At 34.5% G+C, this 23,403-nt stretch overlaps 3 protein-coding genes across 3 annotated transcripts in view; 1 reads left to right on the plus strand and 2 right to left on the minus strand.

The window, feature by feature from the left end:
• Positions 1–3,080: 3,080 nt before the first annotated feature.
• On the minus strand, positions 3,081–7,425 carry LOC128995429 (BRCA1-associated protein-like). The gene is made up of 2 exons (XM_054420446.1): positions 5,415–7,425; positions 3,081–3,463 (listed from the first exon to the last, which is right to left on the minus strand). Exon 1 carries the CDS (start codon positions 7,111–7,113, stop codon positions 5,476–5,478), a length of 1,638 nt encoding a protein of 545 aa, XP_054276421.1. The 5' UTR covers positions 7,114–7,425; the 3' UTR covers positions 3,081–3,463; positions 5,415–5,475.
• Positions 7,426–8,490: 1,065 nt separating this feature from the next.
• LOC128994772 (probable small nuclear ribonucleoprotein Sm D1) lies at positions 8,491–14,875 on the plus strand. The gene is made up of 4 exons (XM_054419537.1): positions 8,491–8,641; positions 10,536–10,612; positions 11,705–11,902; positions 14,387–14,875. Exons 1-4 carry the CDS (start codon positions 8,628–8,630, stop codon positions 14,464–14,466), a joined length of 369 nt encoding a protein of 122 aa, XP_054275512.1. The 5' UTR covers positions 8,491–8,627; the 3' UTR covers positions 14,467–14,875.
• Positions 14,876–20,548: 5,673 nt separating this feature from the next.
• The window catches only part of LOC128994297 (sodium-dependent neutral amino acid transporter B(0)AT3-like), a 29,607-nt gene continuing 26,752 nt past the window's right edge, over positions 20,549–23,403 (minus strand). Inside the window, exon 11 of the mRNA XM_054418731.1 lies at positions 20,549–23,114. Within this exon, the coding sequence (XP_054274706.1) occupies positions 23,007–23,114 (108 nt within the window). The 3' untranslated portion in view covers positions 20,549–23,006. The remainder of the gene's footprint in view (positions 23,115–23,403) is intronic.

The following is a 23,403-nucleotide window of genomic DNA, read 5'->3' on the forward strand; positions in this document are numbered from 1 at the left end:
TTGGGCTGAAATTTGGCATGATGATAGCTCACATTCCCAATTAACATATAGGCATGTTCTTATTTCAAAAATCCTTTCGGGCTCCGCCCCAGTGGCTCTGGAGTTTCCCATGTTAACCTTATGAGAAATGGAATTATTGAATCTTAACAGCTGTTTAAATTAAACAAGTTGGTTCTGTTCTATGATGTTCAATAGCATTAAAGTTACAAGGATTACCAACAGGGTGCAGCACTATTATTTCTTTTACATTTATGACAACAGCTAATTTGCAACCAAAAGGTGAGTGAGCGCAGCGAACGAACTTCAACCTGGAGGCGAGTTAGCGTAGCGAACGAGCTAACCTGAAGGCAAGTGAGCGCAGCGAACGAGCTCCAACCTAAAGGTGAGTGAGCGTAGCGAACGAGCTCCAACCTAAAGGTGAGTGAGCGTAGCGAACAAACTTCAACCAGGACATGATTGAGCCATGCGAACGAGATAATCTTAAAAAATTAAGAAGTTAAACGGGGCAAAGCCCGCGGGTTACAGCTAGCTGTAACCCGAGGGCTTTGCCCCGTTTAACTTCTTAATTTTCAAGATAATCTCGTTCGCATGGCTCAATCACGTCCTGGTTGAAGTTTGTTCGCTACGCTCACTCACCTTTAGGTTGGAGCTCGTTCGCTACGCTCACTCACCTTTAGGTTGGAGCTCGTTCGCTACGCTCACTCACCTTTAGGTTGGAGCTCGTTCGCTGCGCTCACTTGCCTTCAGGATAGCTCGTTCGCTACGCTAACTCGCCTCCAGGTTGAAGTTCGTTCACTACGCTCACTCACCTTTTGGTTGCAAATTAGCTGTTGTCATAAATGTAAAAGAAATAATAGTGCTGCACCCTGTTGGTAATTTTTGTGACTTTAATGCTATTGAACATCACAGAACAGAACCAACTTGTTTAATTGAAACAGCTGTTAAGATTCAATAATTTCATTTCTCATAAGGTTAACATGGGAAACTCCAGAGCCACTGGGGCGGAGCCCGAAAGGATTTTTGAAATAAGAATATGCCTATATGTTAATCGGGAATGTGAGCTATCATCATGCCAAATTTCAGCCCAATCCGACCAGTATTTTTCGCGTTCACTTGTCACAAACATACATCCATACATCCATCCATCCAAACTTTCTCATTTATAATATTATTTATTTATTTATTTATAATATTTATAATATTCTCCATAAGAATAACATGGGAATTTTTAAATTTAAATTTTTTTGAATTTTCTCCGTAACAATTAGGCGCATAATAACGCTTCAATATACTAAATTATTTGTTTTTTTAAGCTCTACAAAATGGTTTAAAGAGAAATTGTGAAATTTTGTGTTTTTAGGGTCAAAAATGGGAAAAACCGATTTTTACCCCATAAAACCCTCCATAAACCCCCGTTCCCATAGTCCGATCAGGCTGGTTCGCGAACTCATTCAAGTTTATCCTGCCTTACACCTTCAAACCAAATTTTATCAAAACCGGACAAAAATTACTCAAGTTATCGTGCGGATGGACACATATATATATATATATATATATATATATATATATATATATATATATATATATATATATATAATATATAAAAATTTGAACGAATGGTGTTTTTGGCCTCTGGGGACATCAAAATGAAAAAGTAAATCGGTCCCGGGCTTAGGTCTTACCATGAGACCTACGGTAATAGCTACTTCCCTATAGGGAAATTCGCTAATAAGCAATAAATTGCAAGAACCGTTGCTTATATCATTGGGTATACACGTATGTACTGACGTGTACACTCAATGCTTATATCGAACGAATGTACATCGTGAGAATTTCCATTAGTTGTTCCATTTAGTTGTGTGTCCATTAGTATAATAGTTTAGTTGACTCTTTTAAAGTCAGTGGAAATTGTGACTGTTATTACCCTTGAAATGATGTTTGTGTAGTACTTTGCAATCCTACCAATGCTTATAGAATCATACGATTACAATTTTCTGGTTAGAATATGTCGCATAGAGTGGTGATTTACTGTATCTTTTTGGTTTGCTTGTAAAACAGGATCAACAGAGATTTTCCATCGACTTAAACAATACGATACTCTCAAATTGTTCATTGAGCTGTAACCCTCTATACTTTATACTCTATAACTCTGTACTATACTGTAACCACTAGTATACTTGTATATTGTGTATATACATTTAAAAGTACTAATTGAATATTTTATATGTTATAATTGATAGTTTATGTAAATAAACTATAATATCAATATCACTTATTTTTTTATTTTCACAACATAAAATGTTAACATAAAATGTTTTTAAGGTGTTAAGACGATGTTTGATTATTTATATTTAATAAAATTACATATTGGTCCTCAATTTGCACTGTGTACTACTTACATTCTTCCTAGTATGGCATCATTTCTTAGAAAGTGGATTATAGCAGCAAGATATAGTAAGTTTTCACCACTAGAAGTGAATGTGGCTCTTTTTGTACCAACAAGACACTAGGTAACTTTTCTTCCGTGTGACAAACAACTATTTTCATCATACTGTGGAATTAACCTTCTTATTGTTACAAAATTAGACCACATAATTTGAGGTTATACAAGGTCATCATCAATGTTTACACTTTGGTTGTTTACAAACATAGCTTAAATATTGTGTAATTAATTAGTAGTGATTTCATAATGCACCTTTGATAAAATTTTGAGGTTAGCAAACTGAAAAGTTTACCACATGTTTTTTCTGTTCCCTATTTTAAGTTACTGTACCCGAAAAAATGATTTTGCTAACGATTGAGAGAACTAAAAACGGCTGCTTTCCGGACAGTATGATGTAAACTCTTTATTTCATTGTTTGTATTGTAATAACATTGGGTTTTCTTGTCTAATAACTAATAAGGCTAATAAGTTTGTGATAATCCCTGTGTATTCAACTTTTTTTAACCTAGGACATTAAGTTAACAATAATTTGCATGGTTAATATTTTTCAACATATTGTGTATTGGAGATTACAGTAATCTCTTCTTTTAAAGTCTAAGAGATTTGATTGATCAAGGTAAGAGATGAAAATACATAATAATTGATAAATTATTTATAATGATGTATTACAAATGTTAATTCACAATATGATCATACCAAAACTGCTCACAGCCAAATTTCAAACGATGAATAGCTAAGCTTATTTCAGGGCTAGCATTTAGCCTGATGATATGACAGATGCTTTAATCTACACAGTTATATTTTATTTAATTGGTTAGGTATATAATGTTCAGTAAAATCACAGGAATGTAAAGCTTAGCAGTGTATAAAAATACTTTTCAAACTAAGTAAGCATGTTGGTAAAAGTCAATAAAATTCTGCACACTATACATGTTATTGGTAAATTTCTATCCATGATATTTTGAAGGTAGAAGAAGATAATGGTGGTAGTGATGTATGCATAAATTATGTCAACTGAACCTGCAACAGAAAATATCAAATCACCATTATTTGTCATGCAATACAGTAGCCAGAATACCTCATTAGATTTTAATTTGCAAAAAACAACATTCAAAGAAAGCTGTATAAACAATTTTCATAGAAAGAAAATAAGGGCATGCTGTATGAAAGTTAAAAATTTGTAGACCAAATGGTTGCTTTGCTTTCAAATAATTCCTAGAATAGAGCAACGCCAGCCACTATTGACATTGGATCGGTGCATAATACATTCCTGTAGGTTAGATTAAGACTAGCAAATCTGACAAACAAACCCAAATTACCGGCGGATTCCAAATGGATGTAAGGAGTAATGGGGGAAGATTTAGAAGAGTTACGAGAAAATAAGTTTATTCCTAGAAAGATTTAAGTTTGAAGTTCAGGATTTTAATACCACTTCTACAACTGGGGCCAGCGAAAATACACTATATACACTGATAAAATTAACTCATACACTAAAAGTTGGTTAATTTAAAAGAATGACGTACTTTTATCACAGGCTAAAATAGCCTATTGCATTTTTTAATTTTATCTTTGTATGGATTTCAAGTGTTTAAACATATGTCTTTAGTGTTGGTTAATTGTGATATAAGCTAACAAAGTCAGCAGAGTAGCAATATATTGTATTTAACGAAATACAATCAATATCAGGGCAAAACTTAAATGTAAAATGATACAATATTAAAAGCCTCAGCCAAAGTTCATGACTCCAGCTCCAGGTTGTCTGTTTAATATTTCAAAATGTTTGCAGACAACATAAGCAGTGTACGAATACAAAATCAGCGAGAAGTAAAATATTTCCCGGTGACGAAAGTGAGATTGCATAATAATCAATGACCCACGTTATAAAACGTTAAATTTGTTACCTTAGTTCGTTATCACTAAAGAGGCCTAACGAAATTAAACGATAATATCATATTAATAATAACTTTAATGTTATTACTTGTTCAATACAATTATTACAATATGTAATTGATAGGTAATACCATAGATATAACATACTCCCTCAGTAAATTTCCCATCTTTATGGAACAGTTGAAGCCAGTTTTATCGTTAGTTCTTTCTGGTTTTCTATAGATGTCGTGTTTTGTTTACAACTTGTTTCTTGTTATTTCATTAATTTAAAACCTCGTTTAACCAAATAAAGCTAGCTAATCATAGTAAACAATAACTCGTCCACTAGCTATATTAACCAAACAGTGAGACACGAATTATGAGAAACTAACCCTAAAATAATAGAAACAAATTGTAAACAAAACACGACATCTAAAGAAAACCAGACAGAACTAACAATAAAATTGGCTTCAACCGTTCCATAATGATGGGAATCGAACCACGAATACTAGAAAAGACCCGGTATGGATCATAAACATAAGCAAATGACGTTTTTGGTCCGAAAAGTAAACACTATTTAACATTGTTTAAATGGAACTGTCTAAACAATATTAGTATAGGATTCGGGCCAAAAACGTCATTTGTTTATAATGAGTGCCAGTGGTACGGTATTTGTGCGCCATACACACTTGAGTTACCGTACCGAACAGTCTACAGCCTAAAGACTCCCTTTAGCCTACTTCTACCGGTACTACACCTTCACCCTCACTACGCTTGATCTGACCTTCATCACACCTAATGTCAATCGTCTGGTATTAGTTGTGTGCAACAAAGGAACTTGAATTTGTTAAGAAAAAAGATGTTCATACAATTTTATTGCTTAGGTAGGTAGCCTATTATTAATAGGCTGCAGATTTCACTTAAATCTAAATTATTAAAAATAGTGTTTAGAACAATTTAGATAAATTGTTTGAACTGTAATTTGAACAGTTAATTTTTCAAATTTCCCCCGGACCCGGGGGTACCCTCCAAGAGGAAGAAGGGACCCCACCTTGACAAAAGTCTATCTACGCCAATGTAGCTTAGCCTACTGATAACTTACTTGTATGTTGGCTGCATTCATTTTAAAATTATTAGGCCTATCCATCTGCAAAATCCTTTTCTTATTTCATACTCTTCTTCCTTCGGTGCTTGGCTCTGTTTCCACTTGAAGGTTCTCCAACAACTATATGTCCTTCAGCAATTTCATCTTTTTGCTCACTTGCCATTACCTGTTTCTCAGCCTCAAAGTAAAACATAATATCACGAAGTTGTTCTTTCAGTTCTGATATTTCCTTGTCCTTTTCTGATTTAAAGCAGTTGAATTTATCTTCTAATTCTGAATACTTCTTTTGCCATGCAGATTGATTGGCCTGCATTGCTTTGCTCATTTGGCGTTCTTCTGTTAATTCATTTTGAGTCTGGTTCAATCTTGTAGTGAGTTGTTGGATTTTTTTGTCAGCATTAACTTTGTCTTTTTTTAAAAGGGTGATTTTTTCTTGAAGGTTTTTATTTTCTTCAGTCTGTTTGACCAGTTCTTCTTTGATTTTTGAAGTGTTCTCAAGACTCTGTTGCTCAAATCTTGCTATTAGGTCTTCAAAATACAGTCGTTGAGAGTCCAGCTGTGAAGTAAGAGTGTAAGTAAACTCCAATTGCATTGAATCTAACTTCTCGGTAGTTTCTTCTTTACCTGGAACATTTCCTTCAACCAATTTTCCATCAGCTTTATTTTGAAGCAGTCGATGGACAAAATTGTCACCAACATAATCCCAAACTCGGTTGTTCTCCAGCTGCATTGAATAACAATGTTGAGTGTCTAAATAGTGCTTGAATGCATGGCCATGTACATATCTGCCACAACCGACATGTCCACATATAAGGCAAATCCAAAGTGAATCAGCAGAGTTACATTCAAAACAACGGTTATCTGCCACTAGTTCAGGTGTTTGAACGTAACGACAAACTGGACAAGTTGTATCTCCCCACTTTGAAAGGCAACTGCCATGAAATGAGTGGTTACAAAGAATTGTTAAAATCCCATCAACAGATTCATCCATTCTTTCAAGGCAAACGGGACATGTTGGTAGCTCTGTGTGGAGTATTGGAGGGATTTGAGCTTCTCCTTCAGTTACTGATTCTACATGAGACACAAACACCAAGTTGCAACATGAAGTTGGTTCAAGAGAATTAAATGGTATTCCATTATAAGACATGTAAAAGTTAATTGACGATTGTTCAGAACGAAATGTTAAGAGAACCATATATTGATTTGGAGAACTATCACGTATGACACGGATATTCTTTATATCTCCCTGACAAGCGGCTAAGAAAGTAATCAAATCATGACAGGTCATTGATGCTGGTACTGCCAGGATACAAACAGTTTGACTTGAAGCTGCCTTATCAACAGATGTTAATTCATTTTCTTTGTATAGATGGAGAATACCTTTGGTAATTTCAACAAATGGATTACCTGACACAAAATTAACTAGATCACAATCTTCTTTTGAAGAAGACTGATCAGGTTCTTGTGATTTCCTATCCCGGTTTGAAAATGAGTTAGAAACTAGAGGTTTTGGCACAGAAGTCTCAGTTTTATGTGGATATGTTTCAACAGTATATTCTCGAATATCTCTTCTAGTTCTAGATTTTGAGTTGTTGCCTTGACTGGAGGCCATAGTACAGTCACTAGAATCTAGATCTTCACCCAACAAGTTGCATAATTCAAATCTGATCATACAAACTGAAACAGATACTGACATCTGTTGCAAACCTAGGTAATCTCTGCTTAAATTGAATGCTCATAGAACTAAACAAATTTTAGGTGAGTGAAATTATCTTGAGTAATAGGGGCCTAAGGTGAGTTACTGAGTTAGCGATCAAATGTTGAACAAAAACTGTTTTATCAGCGGTCACAACCTACTAAACCAACACCACCTGACGAATTTAAACTGATCCGATTATTGAGAAATGTTACCATTCACAAATGATTTACTGTTTCTTTTTCCTGAAAGTAAAACACAAGTGAAACAAACACAATCAGAAACTTGACAGACAGAGTAGTCACAAAAATGACGTTTGAGGAAGCAATCAAGCAATAGCATTGTAGTTCACATATAAAAAAATAGCCAAACCAATCACTGATCACCTGACCTAACAGACAGATAGCGGGGAAATCAACCAGTAGTTTTTTTTTCACTAGTTAGTCTTTGAATATTAGATCATTCAAAACTTAAGATATTTTTAACCTTCGCTGAATCTTTCTTTGTAAATGAATGTAAATAGAAACAATCCAAACCAAACAGGATATGAAAAAGAGAATGATTGATTAAAGAACAAAATACAGCAAAAAATAGGGCAATGGTTTATCTTATATAGAGTATATAATATTGTCAATAATAGTATTACTATTGTATTTTATTCATCCCTATTCCATTATTTATTCCTAATTCTATAATCTAATGTTCTATAGTCAATGATAAAACATACTCCTCAAGTACATACACTCCTTAGTAGATTTCCCATCATTATGGAACAGCTAAAGCCAATTTTATTGTTACTTCTGTCCGGTGTACTGTAGATAGATGTCGTGCTTTGCTTACAATTATTATTAGTTTCTATTATTTTAAGGTTAGTTTCTCATGATGCTATAGCTACTACTGTGGTTGAGGTTGCAGCTAGCTACTTTTTAAAAGTACTGTAGCTTCCCCAACACTGCATTTCAAAGTAAACATCAGAACTGACAAATTAATGCTAATCTCACAATTTAAGACAGCTGATCCAATGAAATTAAATATATTTTACACAAAGCCTATATGGCAGGATAATAAAAACTTTATCATACAAAGATAATTTATTCTATGTCAATTATTATGAAACCGATTTTTCTTCCCGCTGTTACGTTCGTTATGTTATGACTGCTAGCAAGCACCTACTCTTTAATCTATGGTAATATATGGATGGCTAACTAATTAATTCAATTCCCTCCTTTCGTTGACGATCCACTTTTTTCGTCTTGACAAACTCCAATTCCAGTATTCCAGGTCTTCTTCTTGTTCTCTTTGTAAATGTAAAATTGCATCATTTGATTGGCCATTGCATTATTTACAACGATAGTTGAGTTCCCGCGTTCCCTTCCCGGTTCCTCCTCGCCGTTTATCGTTCGTTCCTTGTTCGTAGTTAATTATTTCTTGGTTAGGTAGGAATTAAGGATTGAGATTCAGATTGTCTTTCGCCTTTCTTAATAAGTTAAAATAGATATTTTAAAGCCAGCGTCATGAAATTAGTCAAGTAAGTATTAACTTTATAAATTATTTTCAGGATATTTTGGAGGATTACGAAGTAGGCTACTACCGACAGGCCAATCAAATTTGTGTTGTGCCTACCGGCATCAGCCACCCACAATTGATTATGACTATTATGAGGCTTGCAGGGCAGGCTGCATCCTAGCCTAGCCTCATCACAATAAGAACAATTTTTAAGTGAGGCATTTTCGTATTTGTACATGAAAAACGCTCTTATCCTATGTAGCCTACAAACTTGCCTGAAAATGTGTAAGTTAAATGGTTAGGCCTATTGTTTGATTACCTGCTAGGCCTACTTGGTGTTAAGTAGGCTCGCGGATCGTATCGCCAAAAATATCGAAAAAAGTATCGTATCGTTTCCCCCCTCCCCTACCTAACCTAGAAACGGCAAATTTATATAAGTACCTGGGGACCAAGCTTTGCTCGGGGAAAATCATTAGTTTACTCTGGAAACAGTCTTAGTATTGCAGATACGTTATTCCATTTCCACACTCGGGTACAGTTTCTTAACTGGGCTATGCCAATATCGATTGAAGCTATTGATTCGATAAGTAAACCTTCATGCAATTTTTTCACTATCAGCAAGTTTGGTTGGTTAGGTTAGGTTATGATAGTTTAATTTAAGTAATAATAGATATATTTAAAAATATTGATTATTAATCAATATTTTCAATTCGATAGTTTCAATGGATATTGGCATAGCCCAGTTAAGAAACTGTACCCCCCACACTCCACACTGCTTGCCTTTACTACTTCCTTCACAACTCCCTACGTCTTGGACCTGTTTCCCTATCCTTCCCATAGCATTTTAGGATTGCAGATACAGTACATTAATGTAATTGCCACAGACAGTTCCCACACTCTGCACTGCTAGTGCTAGATAGCACGCTAGTGGAAATGGAGTGGACTGGGATGGGACTAGTACATTATCAAGTAAAAACCAAAAATACAGACGTCAAAAGCTATTTCATTTTTTTAAGCTCTACAAAATGGTTTGGAAAGAAATTGTGAAATTTTGTGTTTTCAGTGTCAAAAATGGGAAAAACCAATTTCTACCCCATTAAAGCCAGGTTTACACGGGTAGAGTTGTGGGTAGATTAGAGTTTCTAGTAGAGCCACTATCTTGTTCACTCTACAGATTTACAGAAGCCGGCTGTTCACACCCAGTAGAGTGTTGATGACAGTTTGCCTCACTGTTTGTGTTGATGATAGGTTTTTAAATTCCTCAAAATGAGCGTTGTTGGGAAGAAAATACAAATACAATAATATTCACACAGAACACGCCTGAAGACACGAAAGTAAATGATACAAGTCTCAAATACAACTCAAGACAGCTTCACCCTACTGGAAACTCTATTCTACTACTGACTTAATCACGTTTACACGGGTATGGTGTGGAGGAAAGTGAAAATTTGGGCAGTAGTGGGGGAAGTAGAGTAGAGCTACTATGCCTCCTACTATCTACTATACTAGCTAAAACTAGAGTTAGCCTACTCCACAACTCTACCCGTTTAAACCAGGCTTAAGCCCCCCATAAACCCCCGTTCCCATAGTCCAATCATGCTGGTTTGCGAAGTCATTTGAATAAACGTACGTTTACACGTTTGTACCAAATTTCATCAAAATCGGATCATTTTTGCTCCATGTATATTTTTAACGGAGGGTGTTTTTGACCTCTGGGGACCTCTAAACGAAAAAGTAAATGGATCCCGTGTCTAGGTCTTACCATGAGACCTACGTTATGGTAATAGCTATTCCCTATATGAGAAATTCGTTAAAGGGTACATGTCCCTGTAACATTTAATTCTTTAGTAAAGTTTTTTGATTGACCCTATGTCTAGTCCAAATTTTTGTTTAACCATAACCATTTATTATTGCAGATTTTTAATGAAACTGAGCCATGAAACTGTCACGATAGAGTTGAAGAACGGAACACAAGTCTTTGGCACCATTACAGGTATAATTTGCTAGTATTAGGTACTAGTATAAAGTTAACCCAACGTAAAACTTTGATTTATAGCATACCCCACCTGTAACTCTATACCTAGGTACTAGTTAGATGTATTGTCATAGGCCCAATAAATCCTAGCCATGGGCCTATAAATGGCAAGATAAATTGGCCTAATAAATTATTGTAGGGTATACGCATATGATTATCAAAATTATAGTAGTCACGGATTGTTAAAAATTTTACCAAGTTTTTTGTTTAATATTTGTTGTAAATGCGACAGATTTGGATAACTTAAGGATTGTCATTAGTTATGTGTTACCTTGGTCATTACAAGCATTTCAAGAAGAGGGTTTGAGTTTTGGCTTTAAACCTGGAATAGCTAAGCTATCCTATCATACAACAGGGCCCAGATGCAGTTTAGAGCTAGGCTTAACTGTAACTAATAGGGTAAACCAATTAGGATCTAGAAACAGGGAGGATGACAAAAACTATACTGACAAAGTATTTTAATAACCTCCTTCATGTAGAAGGTTAGGGTAGAAAAATGCAGACCCAGAAATTACAACTGAACTAAATTATTGTCGGGACCACGTAAGTTTGCAGTTGAGGGAGGAGCCTATTTACCATATGGTTTTGAATGAACCAATGAGAACCGTGTGGTGTTGCCAAATCTGTTAATACCAGCTGATTTTAATACATTGCTTAGTATATTTTAATTAGTGTTGTCAATGGGCGATGTGGCAACGTCACACTTGCCTTGTCTTGTGATTGGCTGCCACCAACTGCAAACTTACGTGGTCCCGACAATAACTTACTTCCTTTCAATTCAATACTTAAGTTTATGACCCTTTTATAACTTTTTTTAACTAATGTTAAGTTACTTAGCTTAATTCCCCTGAAAGTTTGAAAATCTCTGTTTTATTTTTCTGATAAAGCCAATTTAATAACAATGGTATCATACATTGCAAATCATGATCTATTAACTGGTAAATTTAAAAAGAAGCGAGTCCTCTATCTTAGGGAAAATTTCTTCTATAACTTAGTTTTAGGAATATAAAATTAGTATTTTGTAAAGCTAACATTTGGTAACTTTTTCAGGAGTGGATGTAGCCATGAACACTCATCTGAAGACTGTAAAGTTAACAGTGAAAAACAGACCAACAGTGCAGTGTGATTCATTGAGTATTCGTGGAAACAATATCCGCTACTACATTCTACCCGATGCTCTACCACTGGAGACACTTCTAGTCGATGACACTCCCAAGGCCAGGGCAAAGAAGAAGGACCAATCTAGAGGTAAGGGAGTTACCAGTTAAGTGAATAGAGGGTTTCCCTTCTCTTGTTTGTTTTTCTTGTCTACACCGGTGACATTTTTCTGAGGTAACCTAGTGAAACAGATGTTTTTTAGGTGTTAATGCCAGATTTTAGGTACATAACTGACTTACATATATTTGATGTGTAGTCTTTGTAAATTGTTCTTTATAATTGCATAAAATTTAAAAAAAGCTTTACTTTGCAATAAGGGGAAAAAATAATTGGAATAATTAATTAGGGCCTTAAACCAAATTGTTGAACGCTATCCAATCCACCTTTTATTTAATAACCCACTTAACCCTTTCAGTGCTATGAAACGATATATCGTTGTTTTAAAAAATCTCTAAGGGATATAGAGAGGAAGGTTATTTTAACAAAAAATAGCAAAACGGCCATTGGTGACCTGCATGTTCATAGGATACACTATCAACCACTTAGCTAAAAGATTCGCCCAATCCGATGATTTCGAGGTGTATGTCTTAACCAAGGATTATGAACACCTCACTATGCCCCAGTGGTTGTAGTATATCGCTACAAACACACAGGTCACCAATTATTTGCCACACAGGACGGGATTCGAACCCGAGCAGACGAATGCCACTGGCCAAGTGACACACGCCCTAGCCTTCTCGGCTATCTGTGCTTGAAGACTGGGGAGTCAAAACCCAGTATTTAAGCTGTCGCCCCCGATTGCAAACAGATGGCGCTGCAGATGGTTGTTCAATGCGTTACTAGGTAGCAGCACCAGTTAGTCACGAACTATTTAGATGCAATCTTTTAGTTTAAACACAACAGTGATCATAAATGTGTTCCTGAGACTTAGCTGCAAAACATTAGTTTCCCTAAAATGGCTATATTACGATAACCTCGTCCAACTAAATCAAGGTTAAATTCAATGTTACATTGTAAACTATATGTCTTTTGATTTTATGAGATTTTGGTTTCAAATAATGCTATCAGAACATAAAAATTTATAGGAAAACCAGGAAAATTACAACAAAAACAAAGTTTTATTTAATGTTTACTACAAATAGCGGGATTTATCTTTCTTATATATTTTCTTATTGTGTTATTATTCAAAATTAGCCTAATTAATAAAATAGTGACAACATGACAGTAAAAATTCAACAACAGGTAATGGAATTAAAAGGCAAACAAAAAAGTCTTACAAAATATGAATTATTGGCCTAGCACTGAAAGGGTTAACAGAGCAAGGAATATAATAACAAAGTGTAATAATAATAATGGTTTGAATACCTACCTGATTCTGGCAATCCAATAATTGTATTCCACAACTAGTTTTGACCTCCTAGGAGGTCATCATCAGGTGTGTACTAGGATTAATATGATTACTTCACGTCAAAGTCGTCAGGATTAAAATTTGTTGACACATATTTAACGACTGAAGGTTCGCTAATGATGTTTCCCATGGCAGTAAAACTATTATTGTAACAGTGTTGATAGGCTATAAAAGAGTTTTTTCAGTTAAAGTATTTCTGTAACAATTCTACTTTGTTACGTGCATAATAATTTATTTGCCGTTTCAAGTAGTTAGTTGCATTTTTTACGTTTAAAGCACTAAAACCATTTTTACATATTTTTTTAATATGCCGTGGGTAATTGAATTGTTCTGTTCAGAGTTTTATGAGGAACCATAGTATAGCATTAGTTTTTAAAAGATAATAAAAGTAAAGGAACTAATGAGATAATCCCGGCATGATGTCACCATAAACCTGCCTCCTACGAGGTCTGAGTTGAAGCTCAAACACCATTGTTCTTTTGGGCTCGGACTTGACTCGTGAACCCACCAAGTTAATCCTTGAAAGTCGGGACCATCTGTAATTGGACTCGTGAGGCCAACTTTTAAAACCAGTTTTTATCCCTGCACTAATTGTGTGGAGTCTAACCTTGATCCACGGCTTATGAAGTCTCAAGCTTGTGAACTCCATCTTTTAAGCTGCAGTGCAAATACCAGTTATTTCCGGATTCTGGGCTCGATCTACGATAAACCCGAGCTCATGAACGTCTTATTCATCAACATTTACATACCCCTTCTTTACCCCCCCCCCCCTTACCCTTCTTTATTTTTAACTCCATGCATCTTGACTTTGTCTAAAATCTTCCATCCCCCAAGTACTCGTACTTTTAAAAATTTATCACAATTACAGTTTTTCTTCTTTTTTTGTAACAAGACGCTAGGCACGAGCCCAGGATTGTTTTTTTTTTCATTTTCATATTACTTTAGGCTAGACCTAGAGGTGGCGACAATATCACTTAGAAAAAATCCATTTGGTGATTTGGCGGGATTTGAACCCGGGACCTCAAGGATTGAAGTCATGAGTTTCAACCACTAGACCAGCTTGCTCCCCCGGTTCACATTCTGTATGGAAATTGCCTTATTTTGTTTGATAAAATATGTTATTTAATATATGCATCATTGGTAATGATGGATGTTTGTTGTTGCAGGTGCAATGAGAGGTAGAGGTCGTGGTCGTGGAGGTAGGGGCGGCAGAGGAGGACGAGGTAGAGGAAGAGGCAGACGTTAACACCACCAATGCTCCGGTATCATTTCACCCTCCTTTCCATGTAACATTAAGATTTTTGTTGTTTATAGGTTAAGTCGTTTCTTGTGTGTCAAGACATTTAAAAAAAACCTACTTTTTATAACGTTAACACCACCAATGCTCCGGTATGATTTCACCCTCCTTTCCATGTAACATTAAGATTTTTGTTGTTTATAGGTTAAGTCGTTTCTTGTGTGTCAAGACATTAAAAAAAACCTACTTTTTATAACTTTGTTCTTGTACAAATTGAGGCAATCCGATATCAATTCTTTAAAACTGTTTTGGTCAGATTAATGTTTAGGCCTACAGGCCTAATCTAAGTATTTTCAACTATGTTCTGGAATCAGACTTGTAAATATTTTAAAATAAAGTTTGATTTTGTACTTAGGTACGTTTGCATTTTTTTCCTGAAACCTGAAAATTAGTGTTGAAAATAATTTAACCTATTAAGCAGAAGACCTAGTAAACAGTTAGCTTTTAAGACCTAGGTTTAAATCATGATAACAGTAGCTGCTACTCGTCATAATTTTCATTGTTTTGTTAAGTTAAGTGGAGTAGTTCCTATTTTTGCAAATGGCATTTACAAACACAGCGAATTTAATGCTTTGTTTCTAAAACCTAAACTGTCCTTTTTTGTAAGTTGCATTAATCCCAGTAAACACAATGTGATTAGACTTACAGGCTGTGATTCGGTAGACTCCTGATGATTCATAATTGGTGGGCCAAGCCAATAACTTTGAATTATCAAGAGGTTTTATTTATCGGGAGAAAACTAAACTATTCAAATTACGAGTTCATTTTATACTGTACTGTGTAAGGTACAGAACGTTACAATATTAAGCAGCTAATTTTAGTTACTTTACCACAACCAACAGTATATTTTTTAGTTAGTTATAAAAAGATCTATTATTTTTGTTTGCTTTTGGCTCTTGTTATGGCATGTAGGAATCCCCCCTTCGAATTATGGAGGGTAGAGTGTTTTGTCGACGAAACTTTGAATTACTGCGAGTTTCAAATTGGCCTGACCCCAGATTGGACTTTAAATTACCGAGTGTACACATGGTAAACTTTGAAATACTAAGAGATTCTCTACAGACTGAGCTTTTATTTTTTTAATTACCGTATCAAAAGTTTTGATTTTTAGAGTGTTTTAATTACAGTAGGTACCAAGAGTAGACCGTTTTATACACTATGATAAAGTCAATTCATGAACTGTTATCATTATAAGAAAGAACAAAATTTGATTTAGTGCAATTATGGTACTAGATTTAGGATATTGAACATTTTGACTCTCGGACTAAATGCAATACATTTAAAAGTAAGAGGTTGATAAAGCAATTTCAGGAAAATACAAAATAGAGAATAAACAAATAAAGTTTTCTAATACAGTTTTATTCAACAATAGTTTTCACAACCATAATCTATACAACTAACAATAATCTTACCATTTATCTCACTATGTTCGTTAAAGCTAAAAATTGTAGGTTTTTAGGGAGGAAAACAGGAGAAGATTTATTGACGGATCTTTCAGAATATCTTTATCGAGCTTTTCGGCGAGTCTTATTTATCCTTTTAAATTAGGCCTATACAACAGTATTTTTTGAGAAGCATCATATTGTGTGTTTTTTTACTTGTGGTTGTTGGCACTATGTAACTGTATATCGCATAAAGATTGTTATTGTTGGTGAGAATCGATTTGCTTATGCTTAGTTCTGTAAGGCCCTAAAAACTTGATAGCCTCCTAGATTGTAAATTGTAATAAAAGGTGATAGGTACCACTGTCAAGAAGACAAAACTTATTGTTTTTAAAGGAAATTTTGTAGTAAGTATCATGATTTAAATTATATCAACTGTAAGCGGTTTTAAGATCTTACAGATTTTTTACTTAGGCCTACAAAAAAATAAGCTATTAATTTCTACCAGGATATTTTTTTAAACATACTACTAATAAAATATCTTATTTGTTTCATACCTGCATATTTAGTCAATAATGTAATATTTTATTTGGTAAAAATCTTATTGTTAAAAATTTTTAAAACATTGCCTTAAAAAAACAAATAGGCTATAGAAAGAAGAAAGTGTTACTTTCCTTGAGCGTAAGACAAAATCCTCTCCAACAATATTCATTTTGATAAAAACTTTGTGAGCAATGGATAATAGTTTCCGAAAATGCAACTTTTTATGACTAAAATTGAAAAGAAGGATTAGTTTGACTTAAGATTTCAAAAATTAAATATCAACATAATGACATAAGTTTCAAAAGGGATGGACGGGTCCCGAAATTTCGGGAATTTTTCGGGAAAAAAATATTCCCGATTATCGGGACGGGATTACATTTGATTCGGGAATTTTTCGGGACGGGATTTGTTCCGATCGCCGGCGATTTTGCCGCTTCGCGAGTGCCGATGACGCAGCTATTGCGAGCGATAGGTCCGCGAACGCAGGAGACGAAGTCGTTTCGACGATTGCGCCGTGACCACGGAGTCATAACGACGATCGTGCCGTGACCACGGAGTCATGCCGACGATCACGCCGTGACCGCGGAGACATACCGGCGATCGCGCCGTGACCGCGGAGTCATACCGACGATCACGCCGTGACCGCGGAGTCATACCGACGATCACCCCGTGACCGAGGAATCATACCGACGATCACCCCGTGACCGTGAGTCATACCGACGATCATGCCGTGACCGCGAATCATACCGACGATCACCCCGTGACCGCGGAGTCATACCGACGATCACCCCGTGACCGCGGAGTCATACCGACGATCACCCCGTGACCGCGGAGTCATACCGACGATCGCCCCGTGACCGTGAGTCATACCGACGATCATGCCGTGACCGCGAGTCATACCGACGATCACCCCGTGACCACGGAGTCATACCGACGATCGCGCCGTGACCGTGAGTCATACCGACGATCATGCCGTGATCGCGAGTCATACCGACGATCACCCCGTGACCGCGGAGTCATACCGACGATCGCGCCGTGACCGTGAGTCATACCGACGATCATGCCGTGACCGCGAGTCATACCGACGATCACCCCGTTACTGCGGTCATTTTGACGATCGCACCGTTACCGCGAGTCCTTTCGACCGCGAGTCACAAGTTTCTATAGGTACCTGAAAAATTGTTACCCATTTTTTGGTTTTTATGTCAATGTAAAAAAGCGGTAATCTACATGTTTGGAAGACAGACTTGTCTATATTTGTTTACAAATTCAGTTTCTTGATGTATGGACTCAACAGTTACATCTGCATCCAGTAAAAGCAATTAGTTATGTACGGTACTTTCAGTTAAAGCTTTGATTAACAACTGTTACTAAACAAAACTAAATAATTGTTTAACATAAAAATATAGTTTCAATTTTAAATTACAAATTTCATTTCTACATCTATCCACCGTTGAATCGCTTAAAATACCTAAATAACCATAACTCATTTAGCTAACATTTATATTCAACAGTTTGAATAGTAACAGAATATGTTTCAGTAAGACACTGGGGGATTCGTCTGGATTACTGAAAGCTCTTGCATTTTTCTAGAGTTTGAAGCCAAAGTTACAGTCTAGCTATTAGGCTATGTTCACACCAATCTTCTGGTTCTGATATTTAGTTAAGGTTTGATAGTCTTTTTACAAAATACTTAGGTTGGCTTAGTAAACAACTTTAATGTCGGTATTTAATTTTTTTATGAGGAACTTTATTGCTTTGTTTGACTACAGAATGAGATTTAAAAGTATTAATGGATAGATCATTTAAGATTATAATAAATGGATAAAACATAATGTAAATGAGGATTCAAAATTATTGACACAAAATTGACCTTTGTACAGTTGCTGACGACGAGCTTTGTAAAGGGACTCGCTGTAACAGTTAACTTTGCTGTGGCATGAATATAGTACTAATAAGAAATTACATAAACACAAATTAAATTTGATGCCTGCTTCACATTAAAGTATTGCTTTTTGGGAAGGTTCCTAAAATTATATACATCAATCTGATAGTGTACTGTATCAATCAACACAAATTACATCCACCTTTTGTGTCAACCTAATTAACTGTAGTTTGCTTTTATTTAATAAGATAAATTAATCACAGTGCTTGAAATGATATCTGGTTTCCATGATGGGTTAACCAGTTAGGAAATTATATCTAAGCGGTTGTAAGTAAATCCTCTTCACCACAACTACAAATAGTCAAATTGCATCTTTGATTAATTGGACAAATTTAAAAACTAAAAAAATTAAAATATCAGAACCAGAAATCCAAAGTAATCAAAACAAGCAAAAATCAACAGTTTTTACAGAAGTGTGTTAATTGGCTAGTTTCTAGTATGTACATAGGTAAGTCTATATAACAGTATTGTACATAACTATGGTAGCTACGTGTATAATACACGATGTACACGTGTTTAGTGCTGACTATTTAGTTGTTACTATTTCACTAATCATAAACTCGCTTGGATAAACAGGATTAGGCAGTATACAGTACCATTTTAAATGTCTATGCATTTTTATTTAGTCGGAAGCCTGGTTATTACACAAATTTTTCAGTTGTAAAGTGTAGTTTACACAATATTTTAAGAATCATAGGTTAATCTCATGTCACAAATCGGTTAGTAAATTTTCTTGTGATTCTTCAATAGTTTTCCTTTGAAATAAGTTTTGAAAAATCTTGCAAGGCAGGATATAAAATATTGCTAAAATAGTTGAAATAATGGTTTTTTTCTGATTAAGGACCAAATGCTTATAAACCTTGCCGAAAACACCTGGAAGGCTTTTTCTGTGTAAAAAACCGTCATACCGTACCGATGGTGTATTAAAAAGTGACATAGAATCTCGTTAATCCATTCATCCGTGTCGCTAATTAGATGACGAGAAATTATGATCACTTGTTTAAACTTCAAAATGCTTGAAACATTTGAGGTGCAAGACATTGCGAGTACATTCTAAATTCAAATGTTATTTAAAATAGTACTGCTCTACTGCCTCTTCCCATGGAGGTTATCAACTATATTCTCACAGCACTTGATTCACTCAACTTTTTATTGTTATTGCTAGGATCCTATAAAAATACCATTCACTTTGCAAAAGTGTTGGGTCAGTTTGACATTGATCTTGTGGACAGCTAAAATTACTAAGGCCTATGATAATGCCGTTCTTAACATAGGTAAAAATACTTTGTGATGTTAAAATAAAACAATTTTTGTTTTGACTATGGGAGACTGCAATAACAGGTGAAAGTTTAAATCTGATATCGTACGTCCTGGAAGCCATTGGAAGCACCAATTTTCAACCAAACTGATAGTATGAAACCATAAATTTAATACTGAGTGATTCAAAATGAATAGCCTGGTTTTAACACTTTATAACTTTTATACTATTAAACTTACCGCTATAAAACACACATCAACTGAATAAGCAACTCAAAGAGTTTCTGTCTTCCAAAGACACATTATTTAACAAAATCGATCCAGTAGAACTGTAGATTTAATTGTTCAAAGTTAAAAAGTTTTCTCCAACATTTTTCACCACTAAAAATTTGAAGCTGCTTGATGTTTTTGGAAATTACTTTTAAATGGTGAGGAAATTGACCAAAGTGGAAGGAAATATTCCAAAAGAGAATTGAATAAAATTTCCTACAATTTACTTTATGCATTTCTTGAAAATACTCAGTAAAGGCAGCCAAAAATTGCCAGAATGAAAATCCCGGTTTTTTATGTCTATTGTCTACATTGAAAACGGAAATTTTCAAAAATTTTTATTTTGAGGCAATTTTTGGCTGCCTTTAATGAGTATTTTCAAGAAATTGATAATTGTAACTTGTAGAAAATTTAATTCTCTTTCGGAATATTTCCTTCCACTTTGGTCGATTTCCTCACCATTTAAAAGTTATTTCCAAAAACATCAAGCAACCTCAAATTTTTAGTGGTGAAAAATGTTGGAGATTACTTTTTAACTTTGTACAATTAAACCTACAGTTCTACTGGATCGATTTTGTCAAATAAATTGTCTTTGGAAGACTGAGTTGTTTTTCATTTGATGTGTGTTTTATAGCGGTAAGTTTAATAGTATAAAAGTTATGAAGCGTTAAAACCAGGCAATTCATTGAGAATCGCCCGTTATTATCCTTCACTGTTTTTAAGATTTTGGTGATCGATCAATTGTCAATTAAATCACATAAAATACTGCAGTTTTTATAACACAACTTTTAAATAATATAAAACACATAAAGTTAATTACTTTAACTACCAAGTAATGAATTTAATACATTGGTACTTTTATGCCATCAAGTGCTTTAAAATAAATTCAAGGATATGGGTGCTGCGGCTGGCTTAAAAGAAGCGAAATCTGCAATTCAAGTTTTCGATCACTTTACTCTGGAGCTGAAACAATTTACCGGCAGTTATGATAAATGCTTGCTTCCAAATCGTTCAATATGTGTGGTTCATTGGTATAGAATAGTTGCTTTACGTTTCCCCACAAAACTGCTTGGATTTGGAGTGAAGGGAGTTTAAGACCATTTTGTTGAAAAGCCATGCATCCATTAAAAGTCGCTGTTTGGTGTGGCTGATTGATGGGCTCATTGGCTCATATTTGTTCAAATATGATGTCAGACATAATCCGTAATGTTAGCCAGCTGCATCACCCATGCCCAAATTTATTTTTTATAACTTAAAGTCATACAAGTACCAATGAAACAAATACATTATCATGGTAGTTGGCATAATTTTAATGTGTATTATATAATTTAAAAGTGGTATACTTCTAAAAAAAAAAAAACACCCTTTACAAAATAATATTGACAAAAAGTATTGCTGAGCTGACGGATTGTAAAGCATTAGTTCCTACAGTTTAGTTTTGAAAATATTTCTCACTTAGATAATTAAACTGATATGTTGTGTGTAATATCTTTGCTTATTCTAAAAATATAATATATTAGTATATATACTTCATTCAATAAAAAATAATTTCCTATTCTTGAATTAGTTCATCGTGTAAATTTTGTTTATACTAACATCAAATTTTTTCTTCATGATTCTAGTCACTTAAACATTCAAAACTGATTCAATAATTTACTCACATTGCGTTACAAAGCGATTTGTTTCAAATTTGAAATTTGATTAATTATTTTTCATTGAAACTAATTTTGGTGAACAATACTGTTTCTGTGTTAGCTATTAACAGCTAATGTGGATGAAAAATGGGTTATTGTGTGTTTTCCCTAGGTATTAAAGAATAATTTTGTTCTCAGCAACTTACAAAAATTGGCCTCAATCAAAAGGGAAGATGTAGGTAGTTACGTATCTTATTAGAACATGTTTTACTCCTGAAAGAATAAAATAAAACAAATAATTACTGTTTTGGTTTGTTTGAATGTTAAGTTCATCAAAAAAAGTAAATAAATATTTATTGTTGGACATTTTTACTTGAATCATTGGATTTCAAACTTTGAAATTTGACAACTTTTCATTTGCTAGTTATAAAATATGTTTTGTGAATCAAATCAATACTATTAACTCATATGACAATTGACAATATGGTGATATACCTAATCTTAAAACCGTCTTATTCTTATAACATAAATATCAAGAGTGGGAAATTCTCAACTGAATGTACCAGTAATTAAAATCTACTTTGACTTTGATTACCACAGAATTATTGCATTCTGGAAAGAAATAATAAAAGTAAACAAAAAATTTCTTTTGAGAGATTTCTGAGCTTTTCAGAAAAATCTTAGATTGCCAAAAGAGATAGAAAGTTGATAATGAAGATGTTGATTGTTGATAGAATAAACTTGTATTGACCATCATATCAAACTGATCATATACACCCCTAATTGTTGAGGCACCCAATGTTTCAATTTCAACAAGATCTCTGTAAATGTTGTGCTTTTATTTTTTTAACCTTGAAACTCTTTCTGCAAACATTAAATTTACCTCTTAAAATTAAAATTGTGCATTGTATATTGAAAGGTCTACAGTCTTGGGTATTAAGTCCTCTCTTCACAAAAAGTGCTTGGGATTCAAGAGGTTGATCTGTTCAAAGGACATTAATAAACATTATCTTGTGAATGTTACCAACTCAATTCCTGTTTTTATGTTAACTGTTCTACTTTTTCTTTGATGAATCACATCCATTTCTATTCATCGAGTTACAACAAATGTCTCATTGATGTTACCCATCAACCAATGTTTTAAGATTTTAAGAGGCAGCATTTTCCATGTGTCATGTTTTCTGATGACATCAATTTTTAATCAACATTAATAATGTCAGTAGTAAACTGTGTATTGTCTGTTACACTCAAATACTATGTGTTTGTGTTTCTGCCTCTATTTTAGTTTAATTAATTAACCCCAATTGACACTTTCACCATTTGGTGGTAATATGAGTTATATTTCTTTATTGCTGGTATAGAAAACCATTCAGTTGACCTTGGTTTTCTATCTGTACTTAAGAATTGTCCTGTAATACCTCACAAATAGGCAAGCCTGGATGGCTTGCCTTTCTTATGCTAGAAGTCCAATACTTCCATCTTGAACGCTTTGCCAATCTGGTCATTGCAGTTCATCCCAATGTCATCGTCGCTTTCATCCTGAGATTCCTCGGGAAACTCATCCTGCTGAAAAATAGAAAGTAGTTAGTACCATCTAAGTTATTTAATTTTGGCTATTACCACATGGTTAAGATTTGCATATTATCCTGGTTAAAAGTGATATTTTTATCTTTTTAATACGGTTTGTACATCCTGTCAAAACTAATCTTAAAGGCTCTTGTCTACTTTTATCTTTCAATTAGAAAAATAATCCTGGCTGTTCTTCTGTGTGTTAATTTGTAAAACTCCTATTTGACCTCCTTTTATATATTAGATTGCTTTTTGCACCTAACTTACAAAAAACAACACAATCTAA

This window comes from Macrosteles quadrilineatus, unplaced genomic scaffold (assembly GCF_028750875.1).
Source record: "Macrosteles quadrilineatus isolate MER2022 unplaced genomic scaffold, UCM_ALF_1.0 Scaffold_5__1_contigs__length_97177068, whole genome shotgun sequence".
NCBI classification, from domain to species: domain Eukaryota; kingdom Metazoa; phylum Arthropoda; class Insecta; order Hemiptera; family Cicadellidae; genus Macrosteles; species Macrosteles quadrilineatus.

Bases quoted from the DNA above. Each gene is read 5' to 3' on its own strand.
- LOC128994772 (XM_054419537.1), top strand. The intron at 10,613-11,704 runs GTATAATTTGCT...TAACTTTTTCAG, and splicing joins AGTCTTTGGCACCATTACAG to GAGTGGATGTAGCCATGAAC. The intron at 11,903-14,386 runs GTAAGGGAGTTA...TTGTTGTTGCAG, and splicing joins GAAGAAGGACCAATCTAGAG to GTGCAATGAGAGGTAGAGGT.
- LOC128995429 (XM_054420446.1), bottom strand. From the start codon at position 7,113: ATGTCAGTATCTGTTTCAGTTTGTATGATCAGATTTGAATTATGCAAC.